Raw genomic sequence first — 17,633 nt, 5'->3', positions numbered from 1 at the left:
CTCTTGGCACCAGACTCTAAGCTTGGCGATCTGGGTTGTAGTGATCTCTGTGGGCGTCTTATAAAATAAGATTGGACCATTGAACTTTTGATTCATTTGATTTTATGATATGTGTCTGTTTTATAATTAGCATGCGATGTATTGCCTCTAGAAAGTGCTAGCAGCCATAAAGTTAAGGGATTGTCAACTGGGGTCAAACAAGTCTGGGTGTGAATTCCAGCTCTGCCCCTTCCTAACTGTGTATTTGAATTTGGGCATCATTTCACCTCTTGTACTCCAATTTCATATTTATCGAATGGGATAGTAATCCCTATCTCTCAACTTTTTTTCTGAGGATTAAATGAGATAATGTGTGAAAGTGCTTACTTAACTCAGTAACCAGTAATGGCTGTTATTCTGAAATGGTAAAAATGACTTAGGATCCATACCCAGGGAAGTACAAAGACACAAAGAGCCTTCTCCGCCTCTGTATTTTTTGCGCTGTGCTACTCATTGCTATCTTGAAATTCCATGTGTGAAACAGACCTCAAATAAGAGAACACTTAAATTTCATTTTTAAATTTAAATAAAAATTTAAATTTACATAAACAATTTAAATATCTCACTTTAAATAAAAATTTTAAAACTCACAGTTAAATAAAATTTAAAATTTAATTTAAATAACAATTAAATTTTAATTTAAATAATTAAAATTTTACATTTTAATGAAATTTAAATTTAAACTTAAATAACAATTAAGATTTAATTTAAATAACAATTAAAATTTTACATTTTAATGAAATTGAAAGAAAAGTTAAATTCTAAATAAAAATTTAAAATTTAAATACAAAATTTAAAATTTAAATGTAAATAAAATTAGAAGAAAAGTTAAATTCTAAATAAAAATTTAAAGTTAAGATGTAAATAAATCAATTTATTGCAGGTAACGAAGACAGGCACATCCACATGACCAGTTTGTGGCAAATAAAAACTGTTACGCTTGAATTGAGGCAAAATGAAGAAAACCTGACACCTTCGCAGCCAGCCGGGAGCACCCACCTGCCGCGGCTGCCAGGAGCCTCCACAGGGGGCTCCACTCCTGAGCTGGAGGGACCCCAGGAGCCCACCTTCGAGCAGGGAGTCCTGAGAACGATGTCACAGCGGGACGTGCGCTCTGAGATCTTCCTCTGGAGCTTTCTGCTGTGGTCCGACACCATAGAGATGGTGCGGGTGGCCGGGCACCACGACGTGTACAAGTCAGGCTGGGTCTACCCCGTCTACATCTTCAGTTTCATTTCTCTTCTTCGAATGATACTGACTCCCCGGAACCCGCTTCTGAATTCCCTGGACATCGTGCTCCAGGATCTACCCTTTATCTTTGTTAGACTTAGTTTAATCATTGTCCTGGGAACGATCACACCCGTCTTGGGCCTTTGTAAAAATGTACTCGTGACTCTCTCTTATGTTTACTTCAATTACTTAACCAAATTCAGGATTTTCTCTACCTTTGAGACATCTTTTTAACAAGGAAATGTCCCATAGTCAAACCTCTTTGTTACGCACATGTGCACGTTTGTAATCTTTTTTGGGGGCAGGGATAAGTTTTTGCACTATAGGAAGAAATGAATAATAAATGCTAGAGAAAAAAAGTTTTTAAAAACTGTAGCATGTCAATTTTTTAAATGTATACAAATGGTGCTAAATTTAAGCAAAGTTATAGTCTTCCAAGTTGGTTCCCCTTGATCTCCAGAAAATGTTAATAGTTAATTTTAGTTACATATTCTGCACTTTTTCTAAAAGCACCCTTCAATAAAGCCTCTTAAAAATTAGAACCTGTTTTCCCACTAAATTAGTCCAAGAGTGAAATTTTTTTGTTTATATAAAGTACATCACAAGAATTAATTAGTTAAAATTAATTTTAGGAAATACACTTGTAATTATGGAATAATGTTTAGATTCTTTAAAAACATTTGAATTGTAGTTTTAGGGTCTCCTTCAAATATGGAGTTATGCTCTTTATTCCGCTGTGGCAAGCGACTTTTATGTAATCAATTGATTTCAGCATAGAAAGCAGTAAATTTAGTTTCAGACATTTGACTCAGTTTAATATAATGAAGTCAAGGTACACCAGTAAGACCTAGATAAAGTTTTATAATAGGAAGCCATTAATTGAAGAGGGAGATTTCAAAGTAAAAGAATATCTTATTTGCGGAATTGGATACCATCATGAAAACAGTCAGGTACAAGCCCTGTTGAAAATTAGAAGTTCAACTTACAAATATAAAAGCAAATGCATTAGTGTCTTATGTGATAGTAAATAATGGTTATCCTGATGTTAAATAATTAGATACAGAATTATGTGATTTGCTTTCATATGTTGGGATGCTCTCAGATACTCATAGCAGGGGCTCTCCATTCTGCATACATTTTCAGATGCTAGAAAGATTTCTGAGAGGCTTATGTGTGCAGAGCAATGTTTAACATAGGCATTCTCTGCAGTGATCTGTGATAACAAATAGCCTAAAGAATGGATAACTGAACTTGCCTGCCACTCCACCAAATCCCCCAATCTCACTCTCCCTCTATGCTTTATGGTTTTTCCTTACACCATAAGAGGAGGTCTATTCACAGTTGTTGAAAGCTTAGCTTCTGGCTTTATGACTTGGGGCAAATTCTTTGACTACTGTAAACCCCAGTTTCCACATCTAAAAGATGAGCATATTACTAATACTTTAATAGGGTTAAATAGTACTTTATAAGGTTGAGAGGATTAACCAAGATAGGGAATGTTCTCATTACATTGTCTGGCAAACTATAATAACCCGATGAATACTAAGTATTTTAATTGTACCCTATAGAGAAACAGGTAGCTTAAAGCATTGTTTAAATTTTCCTGTTTTATTCTTTTCTGTGTTCTACTTACCCTCTGGGAATAATAATTTAAATCATGCATTTGTGAAAAGAAAAATACAAAATCTTCAGATTACCTCAGACCATAATTTTTCATCAAGTAGTATTATGTCTAGAAGTGAGTAATCTACTGAATATACACATTAAAGTTGAAGTATATAAGTATTCATTCATCAGGCATTGGAGTGTCCCTCTTATGAGTTCTCATAGAACCCTAACTCTAGCACTTTTTAAAGACTTTCATTATGTGTTTACTTTTCTGAGTTCCCCATTAATCTTTAAATCCCTTAAAGAAAGGCCGGAGGATATCTTGTTTAACAATGTATCTTTATCTTCTTCTGGCAATCCTACAGAAACTTACAATACTTATAATTCTAAAAATATTATCATATAAATAATTTCTTTCAAGTAATACCATGATAATTTTTATGAAGAAGAATTTATAACCAAGTAGTTGACTCTAATATTCTGAAATATGAAAATATTTTACATACATTTATATTTATCTTTATATTAGAATTTATAGAGTGAACAATGCTCAGATAAGCTGAAAAGTATTACTTATTTGAGTTTAGAATGCATTTTGTATCTAATATTTGAATGCATTTTGTATCTAATATTTGAATATGAATACACCTGATATTTTGGAAAGTTGCAACGCTTTGTATAAATAATGAAGGAGTGTACAAAAGGCTCCATGTAGGAGGAAAATTATTGAGTATGTAATTTAATTTAATAGTTTACTAAGGGTGTACACATGTTTATAAAGTTCAAGTCTATGGTATTTAATAGGCATTGCAGCAAATTATGCTAATGAAACATTGGTAGTTCTACACTGTGTGATTAAACGTTATGCTATTAAAATTATATTGTAATTCTCATTGCTTCTAATGGTTTTTGGTATTAAGACCCATGTAGCTTTTGTGTCCTTATAAAAAGTTATGAAGTTAACTTTACATATAGATTAAAATTAAATGGATGGAGAAAAATATACCATGCTAATATTAATCAAAAGAAAGTAGAAGTACTTATATTCATTTCAGACAGACCAGATTTCAAAGTAAGGAAATTTTTCGAGGGTTAAGAAAGGCATCATTACATAATAATAAAGGAGTCAATTCTCCAAGGAGACATAATCCTTAATGTGTATACACCTACCAACAGAGCATCAAACCACATAAAGCAAACACTGATAGAAATGCAGAGAAATAGATGAAACCACTATTATAGTTGGAAATTTCAACACCCCTCTCTCAGAAATGGACAGTTCCAGCAGTCAGAAAATCAGTAAAGACATAGTTGAACTCAATGACACTATCGATCAACTGGATATAATTGACATCTACAGTCTACTTCATCTGACAAAAGCAGAATACACATTCTTCTCAAGCTCACAAGAAACATTTACCAAAATAAACCACATTCTGGGGCATAACAGAAACTAACAAATTTAAAAGAATAGAAATAATATAATGTCTGTTCTCATAATGGAATTAAATTAAAAATCAGTAACAGACAGGTAATAGAAAAATCTCCAATTATGTGGATATTAAACATTTCTAAATAACACATGGGTCAAAGAAGAAATCCCAAGAGAAATTAAAATATATTTTAGAGTAAATAAAAATGAAAACAAAACATCAAAATGTGTAGAATGTAGCATAAGCAGTGCTTAGATGGAAACTTATAATATTGAATGCACATATTAGAAAAGAAAGATCTACAGTCAATAAATTAAGTTTCCACCTTGGGAAACTAGAAAAAGGAGAGCAAATGAAATGCCATGTAAGGGGAGGAAAAGAAATAATAAGAATTAGAGCAGAAATCGGTGAAATTGAAAACAGAAAATCAATAGAGAAATCAATAAATCTACAACCTGGCTCTTTGAAAAGATTGATAAAACTGTTATGCCTCTAGCCATGCAAACTAAGAAAAAAGAGAAGACACAAATTAGCAACATCAGAAATTAAAGAGGGGACATCACTACAGATCTCACTGAAATTAGAAGGATAACAAAGGAATGCTATGAACAATTCTATGTCCACAAATTAGATGACCTAGACAAAATGGATCAACTCCTTGAAAGAAACAATCTGTCAAAACTCACACAGGAAGAAATAGATGATCTGAATAGGCCTATACCAATTAAATAAATTGAATCAATAATTAATATCCTTCCAAAACAGAAAGCACCAGGTACAGATGGGTTCAGTGGTGAATTCTACTTAACTTTTAAGGAAGAAATTATACCAATTCTCTGCAATCTCTTTTAAGAGGACAGAAGAGGAAGGAATATTTCCTAACTCATTCCATGCAGCCAGCATTATCCTAATACTAAAACCAGACAAAAATATTACAAGAAAACTACAGAACAATATCTTTCATGAACATTGAGGCAAAAATTCTCAATGAAATATTAGCAAATCAAATACAAAAAGATATAAAAAGAGGGAGGCGGAGTCAAGATGGCTGCATGGAAGGACGCAGAGTTCCTGTCTTCCCACAAGTAGGGCACCTGCCGGTTGCTGGTGGGGGACCTCAGCACCCAAGGAGATGGGAGGAACCCCCGAGAGACTGGGTAGGACATGGGGGGAAGTGAGGGAGGAGGAGAAGTGGAGGCTGTACGGGACTGGTGCCCCGAGGGGTGGCTGGGAGAGGGAAGGGTTTCCCATGTCTGAAGGGACCCTGGGGGGGCTTGGAGGATAAGGGGAGAGTGTGCCTAGTATGTCCCCTGCCCAATCAGCTCTGGGAAGCCTGCTGGGCTCCTGGGCCAGGTCCTCCACCCTCTGAGGGCCCACTCTGGGCTGCCTGGGTCCTTGGGGCCTAGGAGGGAGATGGGGGTGGGGGAGCAGAGGAGAGGCGGTTGGAGAGGGGCCCTCCAGGATCAGGGGAGGTGCAGAGGGCGTCTCCCCTGCCCACTCGGGCCCAGGGAGCCTGCTGGGGTCCTGGACCTGGTCCTTCACCCTCCAAGGCCAGAGGCACTCCTGGGCCTTCCCTGCACGTTGAGACTAAGCCCCACCCCCCCCCGAGCCCCCAGGGCCTTTTCTGGCCCTGTGGGTCCTAAACATAGGCCCCGCCCACTGCCTAAACCTCGCCCCTGCCTAAGCCCTGCCCCCCACAGCCAAGGCCTTATTCAGCTTTTTTTTTTCCCTCTTTTTTCCTATTGTGATTCTGTTTTACCTTCTGGTAGTTGTTTAATCTATATTTTTATTTTTTCTAACATATCTGTTAGTTTTCTAATTTTATTTTTTTCCCTTTGTTATTGTTTTGCTCCTTTTTTTTTTTTTTTTTTTTGCTGCCCTGTACTATTTGCAGGATCTTGGTCCACAAGCAAGGGGTTGGGCCTGAGCTCCTCTGGTGCGAGCTCCAAGTCAGGACCACTGGACTAGCAGAGAACCTCAGACCCCAGGGAATATTCATTGGAGTGAGGTCTCCTGGAGGTCCTCATCTCGGCACCAAGACTGAGCTCTACCCAACAGCCTACAAACTCCAGTGCTGGAAGCCTCAGGCCAAACAACCAGTAAGACAGGAACACAAACCCACCCATCAAAAAAAAAAAAAAGAGAGACCACAAAAAAAGGGTTACAGATGAAGGGACAAGGTAAAAACCTATAAGACCAAATAAATGAAGAGGAAATAAGCAATCTACCTGAAAAAGAATTTAGAGTAATGACAGTAAAGATGATCCAGAATCTCAGAAACAGAATAGAGGCACGGCTCGAGAAAGTACAAAAAATGTTTTAAAAAGGTCTAGAAGAACTAAAGAACAAACAAACAGAGATGAACAAGACAATAACTGAAATGAAAAATACACTAGAAGGAATCAATAACAAAATAGCTGAGGCAGAAAAACGAATAAGTGAACTGGAAGACAGAATGGTGGAAATAACTGCTGAGGAGCAGAAAAAGAAAAAAGAATGAAAAAAATTGAAGACAATCTCAGAGACCTCTGGGACAACCCTAAACGCACCAACATTCGAATCATACAGGTCCCAGAAGAAGAAGAGAAAAAGAAAGGGTCTGAGAAAATTTTCAAAGAGATTATAGTAGAAAACTTCCCTAACATGGGAAAAGAAATAGTCACCCAAGTCCAGGAAGCACAGAGAGTCTCATACAGGATATACCCTAGGAGGAACATACCAAGACACATATTAATCAAACTAACAAACATTAAATTCAAAGAAAAAATATTAAAAGTAGCAAGGGAAAAGCAAAAAATAACATACAATGGAATGCCTGTAAGGTTATCAGCTGATTTTTCAGCAGAAATTCTGCAGGCCAGAAGGGAGTGGCAGGACATACTTAAAGTGATGAAAAAGAAAAACCTACAACCAAGATTATTCTACCCAGCAAGGATCTCACTCAGATTCGATGGAGAAATCAGAAGCTTTACAGACAAGCAAAAGCTAAGAGAATGGAGCACCACCAAACCAGCTTTAAAATAAATGCTAATGGAATTTCTCTAGGTGGGAAACACAAGAGAAGAAAAAGACCCACAAAAACAAAGCCAAAACAATTAAGAAAATGGTAATAGGAACATACATATCAATAATAACCTTGAATGTAACTGGATTAAATGCTCCAACCAAAAGACACAGACTGGCTGAATGGATACATAAACAAGACCCGTATATATGCTGTCTACAAGAGACCCACTTCAGACCTAGGGACACATACAGACTGAAAGTGAAGGGATGGAAAAACATATTCCATGCAAATGGAAATCAAAAGAAGGCTGGAGTAGCAATTGTCATATCAGACAAAATAGACATTAAAATAAAGACTATTACAAGAGACAAAGAAGGGCACTACATAATGATCAAGGGATCAATCCAAGAAGAAGATATAACAATTGTAAATATTTATGCACCCAACATAGGAGCACCTCAGTACATAAGGCAAATGTTAACAACCATGAAAGGGGAAATTGACAGTAACACAATAATGGTAGGGGACTTTAACACCCCACTTACGCCAATGGACAGATCATCCAAACAGAAAATAAATAAGGAAACATAAGCTTTAAATGACACAATAGACCAGATAGATTTAATTGATGTTTATAGAACATTCCACTCAAAAGTGGCAGAATACACTTTCTTCTCAAGTGCACATGGAACATTCTCCAGGATAGATCACATCTTGGGCCACAAATCAAGCATCAGAAAATTTCAGAAAATTAAAATCGTATCAAGCATCTTTTCTGACCACAATGCTATGAGATTAGAAATTGATTACAGGAAAAAAAATGTAAAAAACACAAATATATGGAGGCTAAACAGTGCACTACTAAATAACCAAGAGATCACTGAAGAAGTCAAAGAAGAAATTAAAAAATACCTAGAAAGAAATGGCAATGAAAACACAATGACCCAAAAGCTATGGGATGCAGCAAAAGCAGTTCTAAGAGGGAAGTTTATAGCAATTCAATCCTACCTCAAGAAACAAGAAAAATCTCAAATAAACAATCTATCCTTACACCTAAAGCAACTAGAGAAAGAAGAACAAAGAAAACACAAAGTCAGTAGAAGGAAAGAAATCATAAAGATCAGAGCAGAAATAATGAAATAGAAACGAAGAAAACAATAGCAAAGATCAATAAAACTAAAAGTTGGTTCTTTGAGAAGATAAACAAAATTGATTGATAAACCTTTAGCCAGACTCATCAAGAAAAAAAGGGAGAGGACTCAATCAGTAAAATTAGAAATGAAAAAGGAGAAATCACAACTGACACAGCAGAAATAGAAAGGATTTTAAGAGACCATTACAAACAACTGTATGCCAATAAAATGGACAACCGGGAAGAAATGGACAAATTCTTGGAAAGGTACAATTTTCCAAGACTGAACCAGGAAGAATTAGAAAATATAAACTGACCTACCACAAGTAATGACATTGAAACTGTAATTAAAAATCTTCCAAGAAACAAATGTCCTCAAACAGATGGCTTCACAGGAGAATTCTATCAAACATTTAGAGAAGAGCTAACACCCATCCTTCTCAAACTCTTCCAAAAAATTGCAGAGGGAGGAACACTCCCAAATTTGTTCTATGAGGCTACCATCACTGTGATACCAAAACCAGACAAAGATATCCCAAAAAAGAAAATTACAGACTAGTATCACTGATGAACATAGATGCAAAAGTCCTCAACAAAATACTAGCAAACAGAATCCAACAACACATTAGAAGGATCATACACCATGATCAAGGGGGGTTTATCCCAGGAATGCAAGAATTCTTCAATATATGCAAATCAATCAGTGTGATAAACCATATTAACAAAAAAGGAATAAAAACCATACGATCATCTCAATAGATGCAGAAAAATCTTTTGACAAAATTCAACACCGATTTATGATAAAAACTTTCCAGAAAAAGGGCATAGAGGTAACCTACCTCAACATAGTAAAGGCCATATATGACAAACCCACAGCAAATGTTAATGGTGAAAAACTGAAAGCATATCAACTCAGATCAGGAACAAGACAAGGATGTCCACTCTCACCACTCTTATTCAACATAGTTTTGGAAGTCCTAGCCATGGCAATCAGAGAAGAAAAAGAAATAAAAGGAATACAAATTGGAAAAGAAGAAGTAAAACTGTCACTGTTTGCAGATGACATGATACTATACGTAGAAAATCCTAAAGATGCCACCAGAAAACTACTAGAACTAATCAATGAAATTGGTAAGGTTGCAGGTTACAAAATTAATGCACAGAAATCTCTTGCATTCCTATACACTAACAACGAAAAATCAGAAAGAGAAATTAAGGAAACAATACTATTTACCATTGCAACAAAAAGAATAAAATACCTAGGAATAAACCTACCTAAGGAGGCAAAAGACTTGTACTCAGAAAACTATAAAACACTGATGAAAGAAATCAAAGATGACATAAACAGATGGAGAAATATACCATGTCCTTGGATTGCAAAATAAATATTGTGAAAATGACTATACTACCCAAAGCAATCTACAGATTCAATGCAATCCCTATCAAACTACCAATGGCATTCTTCACAGAATTAGAACAAAAAATTTTACAATTCCTATGGAAACACAAAAGACCAAGAATAGTCAAAGAAATCTTGAGAATGAAAAACGGAGCTGGAGGAATCAGGCTCCCCAACTTCAAACTATACTACAAAGCTACAGTAATCAAGACAGTATGGTACTGGCAGAAAAACAGAAATATAGATCAATGGAACAGGATAGAAAGCCCAGAGATAAACCCACGCACATATGGTCACCTTATTTTTGATAAAGAAGGCAAGAATATACAACGAAGAAAAGACAGCCGCTTCCATAAGTGGTGCTGGGAAAACTGGACAGCTACATGTAAAACAATGAAATTAGGACACTCTCTAACACCATACACAAAAATAAACTCAAAGTGGATTAAAGACCTAAATGTAAGACCAGACACTCTAAAACTCTTAGAGGAAAACATAGGAAGAACACTCTTTGACATAAACCACAGCAAGATCTTTTTTGACCCACCTCCTAGAGTTATGGAAATAAAAACAAAAATAAACAAATGGGACCTAATGAAACTTAAAAGCTTTTGCACAACAAAGGAAACCATAAACAAGACAAAAGGACAACCCTCAGAATGGGAGAAAATATTTGCAAATGAAGCAACGGACAAAGGGTTAATCTCTAAAATATACAAACAGCTCATGGAGCTCATTATCAAAAAAACAACCCAATCAAAAAATGGGCAGAAGACCTAAAAAGACATTTCGCCAAAGAAGACATACAGATGGCCAAGAGGCACATGAAAAGATGCTTAACATCACTAATTATTAGAGAAATGCAAATCAAAACTACAGTGAGGTATTACCTCAAAGCGGTCAGAATGGCCATCATCAAAAAATCTACAAACAGTAAATGTTGGAGAGGGTGTGGAGAAAAGGGAACCCTTTTGCACTGTTGGTGGGAATGTAAATTGATACAGCCACTATGGAGAACAGTATGGAGGTTCCTTAAAAAACTAAAAATAGAACTACCATATGACCCAGCAATCCCACTACTGGACATATACCCTGAGAAAACCATAATTCAAAAGGACACATGTACCCCCAATGTTCATTGCACCACTATTTACAATAGCCAGGATATGGAAAAAACCTAAATATCCAATGGCAGATGAATTGATACAGAAGATGTGATACATATATACAATGGACTATTACTCAGCCATAAAAGGAACGAAATTGGGTAATTTGTAGAGATGTGGATAGACCTAGCATCTGTCATACAGAGTGAAGTAAGCCAGAAAGAGAAAAACTAATATCGTATATTAATGCATATATGTGGAATCTAGATAAATGGTACAGACGAACCTATTTGCAGGACAGGAATAGAGACGTAGATGTAGAGAATGGACGTGTGGACACTGGGGGGAAGGGGAGAGTGAGACCAACTGGGAGATTAAGTTTGACATAAATTCACTACCATGTGTGAAATAGATAGCTGGTGGGAACATGCTGTATAGCATGGGGAGCTCAGCTCAGTGCTCGGTGATGACCTAGATTGGTGGGATGGGGGTGGGTGGGAGGGAGGTCCAAGAGGGAGGGATATAGTTATACATATAGCTGATTCACTTCATTGTACAGCAGAAACTAACACAACATTTTAAAGCAATTATACTCCAATTTTAAAAAAAGCTATAAAAAGAATTACACACCATAATTTAGTGGGATTTATCCCAGGTGTGCAAGCCTGGTGGAAAACACAAAACTATAGAACTTCTAGAAGAAAACATAGGAGAAAACCTAGTAACCTTGGGTATAGTGATGCCTTTTAAAATATAACACCAAAGATATGATCCATGAAAGGCATAATCGATAAGCTGGACTTCATTAATATTAAAAACCATCTGCTCAGTGAAAAACAATATCAAAAGAAGTAGAAAACAAACCACAGACTGGGAGAAAATATTTACAGAAGACAAATCAATAAAGACTGTTATCCAAAGTATACAAATAACACTTGAATTTCAACAATAAGAAAACAAGCAATCCAATTTAAAAATGGAAAAAAGACCTGAACAGACACCTCATCAAAGAAGATATACAGATGGGAAATTAGCATATGAAAAGATGCTCCAAATCATATGTCATCAGGGAAATGCAAATTAAGCCAACAATGAGATGCCACTACATACCAATTAGAATGGCCAAAATCAAAGTACTGACAACATCAAATGCCAGTAAGGATGTGGAGCAACAGGAACTTTCATTCATTGTTGGTGGGAATGCAAAATGGTGCAGCTACTTTGGAAGACAATTTGATGGTTTCTTACAAAACTAAACATACTGTTACCACCTGATCCAGCAGTCATGCTCCTTAAACATTTACCCAAAGCAGTTGGGAGCTTATGTCCATGCAAAAACCTGAACGTGGATGTTTTTAGCTGCTTTATTCTTAATTCCCCAAACTTAGAAACAACCAAGATGTCCTTTGGTAGGGGAATAGATAAATCAACTTTGGTACATCCAGACAATGGAATATCATTCAGTTCTAGACAAGAATCAGCTATAAGGCCTTGAAAAAACATGGAGGAAGTTTAACTGTATACTAGTAAGTGAAAGAAGCCAATTGGAGAAGACTACCTACTATATGGTTCAAAACTATGTGACATTCTGGAAAAGGTGAAACTGTAGAGACAATAAAAAAATCAGTAGTTGGGGTGGGGTGGGGAGGGAAAAGAGATGAACAGGAAGAGTTCAGAGGATGTTGAAAATGAGGGAGGCTGTCGTGTGGGAGCAGGGGAGGAGATGGGAAGTCTTGTAACTTCCTCTCAATTTTACTGTAAACCTAAAACTGCTCTAAAAAAATAGTCTTTTTTAAAAAAGTAGTCAAATGTAAAATAGAGAGCTAGTGGGAAGCAGCTGCATAGCACAGGGAGATCAGCTAGGTGCTTTGTGACCACCTAGAGGGGTGGGATAGGGAGGGTGGGAGGGAGACGCAAGAGGGAGGGGATATGGGGATATATGTATACATATAGCTGATTCACTTTGCTATACAGCAGAAACTAACACAACAATGTAAAGCAATTATACTTCAATAAAGATGTTAAAAAAAAGTAGTGTAGTCGTAAATATATAAAAAATGATTTTATATGTTTTAGGTATAATTACTAAAGTACTATTTGCTGTGAAAATTTGCATTTACACATTCACAAATCTTAATTTTCCAGAATAAGCCCATTAAAAATCTCATAATTTTCCTTGCATTGAAATTGGAATATTAATGGATTTTTCAGAAAAGCCTTCTTTCTCTACAATGCATTTCTTTACATTTCTTTTTAAAGATGTAGATACCTGAGGCAATAGATTTTCCAGAATATTTTAATGAATAAATAAAAAATATTACCTTCTAAATAGCTAAAAATTATAGGTAGTGTTACATATTTGGTGAAATTCTGAAGAAGATGCCTACTATTATTGGTCTTGATTTCCATCTATAAAATTTGGGTCATTTTTAGATCATAAAAATACATTTTTTGTCTTATTCTTAAATTTTTTTCAAATATTAAATGGGTCACATAGTCTTATACTTAAATTTTTTTGTAATGTTAAATAAGTATTGGGTGGACCAAAATGTTCATTCGGTTTTTTCTGTAAGATGGCTCTGGTAGCACTTAGTTGTCTTTAACTTCATTGGAAACAATTTTGTTAGCGTGCATTTAAAAAAAGACTTATCAAAATTGGTGAATTTTTGTGTAGCCATTTTAATATTGAAGATGGAAGATAAAAAGCAACGTTTTTGGCATATTATGCTTTATTATTTCAAGAAGGGTGAAAATGCAACTGAAACGCACAAAAAGATTTGTGCAGTGTATGGAGAAGGTGCTGTGACTGATAGAACATGTCAAAAGTGGTGTGCGAAGTTTCGTGCTGGAGATTTCTCGCTGGACGATGCTCCATTGTCGGGTTGACCAGTTGAAGTTGATAGCGATCAATCGAAACAATAATTGCGGACAATCAACGTTATACCATGCGGGAGATAGCCGACATACTCAAAATATCCAAATCAAGCGTTGAAGATCATTTGCACCAGCTTGGTTATGTGAATTGCTTTGATGTTTGGATTCCACAGAAGTGAAAAAAACCTTCTTGACCATATTTCCACATGCAATTCTCTACTTAAATGTAAAGAAAATGTTCTGTTTTTAAAACAAATTGTGACGGGCAATGGAGAGTGGATACTGTACAACAGTGTGGAATGGAAGTGATTGTGGGGCAAGCGAAATGAACCACCACCAACCACACCAAAGGCCGGTCTTCATCCAAAGAAGGTGATGTTGTGTATATGGTGGGATTGGAAGGGAGTTATCTATTATGAGCTCCTTCCAGAAAACCAAACATTAATTCCAACAAGTACAGCTCCCAATTAGACCAAATGAAAGTGGCACTCGACGAAAAGCATCCAGAATTAGTCAAGAGAAAACACATAATCTTCCATCAGGATAACGCAAGACTGCATGTTTCTTTGATGACCAGGCAAAAACTGTTACACCTTGGCTGGGAAGTTATGATTCATCTGCTGTACTCACCAGACATTGCGCCTTCAGATTTCCATTTATTTCAGTCTTTACAAAATTCTCTTAGTGGAAAAAATTTCAATTCCCTGGAAGACTGTAAAAGGCACCTGGAACAGTTCTTTGCTCAAAAAGATAAAAAGTTTTGGGAAGATGGAATTATGAAGTTGCCTGAAAAATGGCAGAAAGTAGTGGAACAAAAGGGTGAATACGTTGTTCAATAAAGTTCGTGGTGAAAATGAAAAATGTGTCTTTTATTTTTACTTAAAAAACTGAAGGCTTTTTGGCCCACCCAATATATTATAAAGATGTATGCCATGCCAAACAATACAAAACCACACATTGATTGCAAAACTATAAAACTCACAGGCTCTTCAAATAGTCTGCATATACTGTAGATTACAGTGAATCTAAATATACCATCTGAAGAGAATTACAAATTAAAGTCAAATTTTAGATAAATAATCCAATACAAAGATTTTTTGATTGCTATAAGGTACTTATTTTCTATTAAATTGCAGATGCATTATGGGTGTTTTGATGTATTTTGATAGGATTGGAAAATCGAGGAATAAGAACATAAAAAACCAGTTTTCTGTCTTTACATTTTTAAAGTTTTTACTTAACTGCGTCATTGTATCTTCTTTTTTCCTTCTGAGTTGAAATTATCTTGTTATCATTTGAGCAGATTTGCCCATTAAAAGATAGAGATGGTTAAACAAAACAAACTTCTGCATCAATCACCAGTTTTAACTAGGAGAAATGGTAGAACAGGTTACCAAATAATTTGTGGAGCTAATTTTCTTGAAATTGTTTCAGAAGAAAGGAGTCACTAAGTTCATCTTATATGGAATTGAGTGGGTGTGAAGAGAAAGTCTAAGAGGAAATGAAATAGTTCAGCAATTGTCTTACCAATTAGAAAAAAATGAGGATTTCCTTTATTTTATAGAAATCCTTCTTTAGCTTGAAGGAAGTACTAGTTGAAAACAACCACTGTCATCAATAGCAAACCAAAAACCAGAACCAAACCTTAGTAGAAGGGTATAAAGAGGATGGTAAGAGTTGGATTTCATTTTAATGTGGTAAAATATACATAACATAAAATTTATCATTTTTCATGTACAATTCAGTGGTTGCAAGTATATTCACAATGTTGTGCAACTATCACCACTATTTTCAGAACTTTTCATCATCCCAAAGAGAACCTCTGAACCCATTAAACAATAGCACTCATTCTCCCCTCCCACACCAGTCCCCAGTAACCTCTATTTTTCCTGTCTCTATGAATTTGCCTATTCTACGTTCATCATAGAAGTGGAATCATGCAATATTGGTCCTCTTGTGTCTGTATTACTTCAAGATTGTACACGCTGTAGCACGTATCAGAATTCCTTTTTATGGCTGAATAATATTCCATTGTATATATATACCACATTTTGTTTATTCATTCGTCTGCTGTTAGACACTTGTATTGCTTTCACCTTTTGGCTACTATGAATAATGCTGCAATAAACATTGGTGTACAAATATTTGTTTGAGTCTGTGGTTTTAATTCTTTTGTGTATATACCTAGAAGTGGAATTGCTGGATGATAGGGCAATTCCACATTTAACTTTTTAAGGACCTGCCAAACTGTTTTCCACAGTGGCTATACCATTTTACATTCCCACCAGCAATACACAAGTGTTCCAATTTCTCCACATCTTCATGAATGCTTGTTATTTTCTGTTTTTGTTTTTTGATAATAGCTATCCTAATGGATGCGAAGCGTTACACCATTGTGGTTTTGTTTGCACTTTTCTGATGACTAATGATATTGAGCATCTGTTCACATGCTTATTGGCTACTTGTATATTTTCTTTGGAGGAATGTCTATTCAAGTCCATTGCCCATTTTAAGAATAAGTTGCTTTGCTGTTGCTGTTGAGTTGTATTTCTTTATATATTCTGGATCTTAATCCCTTATTAGGCGTATGATTTGCAAATATTTTCTCTCATTCTGTGAGTCGGCTTTTCACTCTTTTGATAGTATCCTTTGATACACAAGTTTTTAATTTTGATGAAGCCCAATTTATCTACTTTTTTCTTTTGTTGCTCTGCTTTTGGTGTCGTGTCCAAAAAGAAAAAATCATTTGCCAAATCTAATGTCATGAAGTTTTTTTCCTGATGTTTTCTTATAAAAATTTTATAGTTTAGCTCTTAACTTTAGGTTTTGATCCATTTTGAATCCTTTCTGCATTGAATGGTCTTGGTACCTTTGTAAAAAAATCAATTGAATGCATATATAAGGGTTTATTTCTGGCCTCTCTTTTCTATTCTATTAGTCGTTATGACTCATTTATGCCAGTACCACACTATTTGATTACTGTAGCTTTGTAGTAAGTTTTGAAATCAGGAAGTGTGAAATCTCCAATTTTGTTCTTTCTCAAAACTGTTTTGGCTAAATGGGATTTCTTATGAATTTTAAGATGGGTTTTTCTATTTCTGCAAAAAAAATCATTGGGATTTTGATAGGGATTGCATTGAACCTGTAGATCTCTTAGGGTAGTATTCTAAGAGATAGTATTGTAAGAGATAGTATTCTAAGAGATAAGGTAGTATTGTCATCTTAACAGTACTTTGTTTACCATTCTATGAACATGGGATAGCTTTCCATTTATTTAGGTCTTCTTTAATTTCTTTCAGCAATGTTTTGTAGTTTTCATTGTATAAGCCTTTTGTCTCTTTGGTGAAATTTATTCCTGAGTACTTTATTCTTTTTGATGCTATTGTAAATAGAATTGTTTTCTTAATTTCCTTTTCAGATTTTTCATTAATAGTGTATAGAAACATAACTGATTTTTGTGTTTTGATTTTATATTCTTCAACTTTGTTGTATTTGATTATTAGCTTTAGCGGGTTTTTTTTGTTTTTGTTTTTTGTAGAAGCTTTAGGGTTTTCCACACATAAAATAATGCCATCTGTGAAGAGAGATACTTTTTCTCCTTTCTTTCCAATTTGGATGCTTTTATTTTTATGTTTTTATTTTTAACATCTTTATTGGAGTATAATTGCTTTACAATGGTGTGTTAGTTTCTGCTGTATAACAAGGTGAATCAGTTATATGCATACGCATATCCCCATATCCCCTCTCTCTTGCTTTCCCTTCCACCCTCCCTATCCCACCACTCTAGGTGGTCACAAAGCACCGA

At 35.4% G+C, this 17,633-nt stretch overlaps 1 protein-coding gene across 2 annotated transcripts in view; it reads left to right on the top strand.

Annotated features, from left to right (window-relative positions):
- MRC1 (mannose receptor C-type 1) overlaps nucleotides 1-17,633 on the top strand; it is a 146,936-nt gene that overhangs the window by 36,930 nt on the left and 92,373 nt on the right. Inside the window, exon 4 of one of the 2 annotated variants that reach the window (XM_007196408.3) lies at nucleotides 923-1,600. The exons of the other annotated variant lie outside the window; for it this stretch is intronic. Within the exon in view, the coding sequence (XP_007196470.1) occupies nucleotides 923-1,503 (581 nt within the window). The 3' untranslated portion in view covers nucleotides 1,504-1,600. Of the gene's footprint in view, nucleotides 1-922; nucleotides 1,601-17,633 lie in introns of those variants that run through there. 2 annotated transcript variants of the gene reach the window in all.

Source organism: Balaenoptera acutorostrata, chromosome 3, assembly GCF_949987535.1.
Source record: "Balaenoptera acutorostrata chromosome 3, mBalAcu1.1, whole genome shotgun sequence".
Taxonomy (NCBI): Eukaryota; Metazoa; Chordata; class Mammalia; order Artiodactyla; family Balaenopteridae; genus Balaenoptera; species Balaenoptera acutorostrata.
Note: the sequence above shows the minus strand (reverse complement) of the source record. Positions and strands in the feature narration are given on the sequence as shown.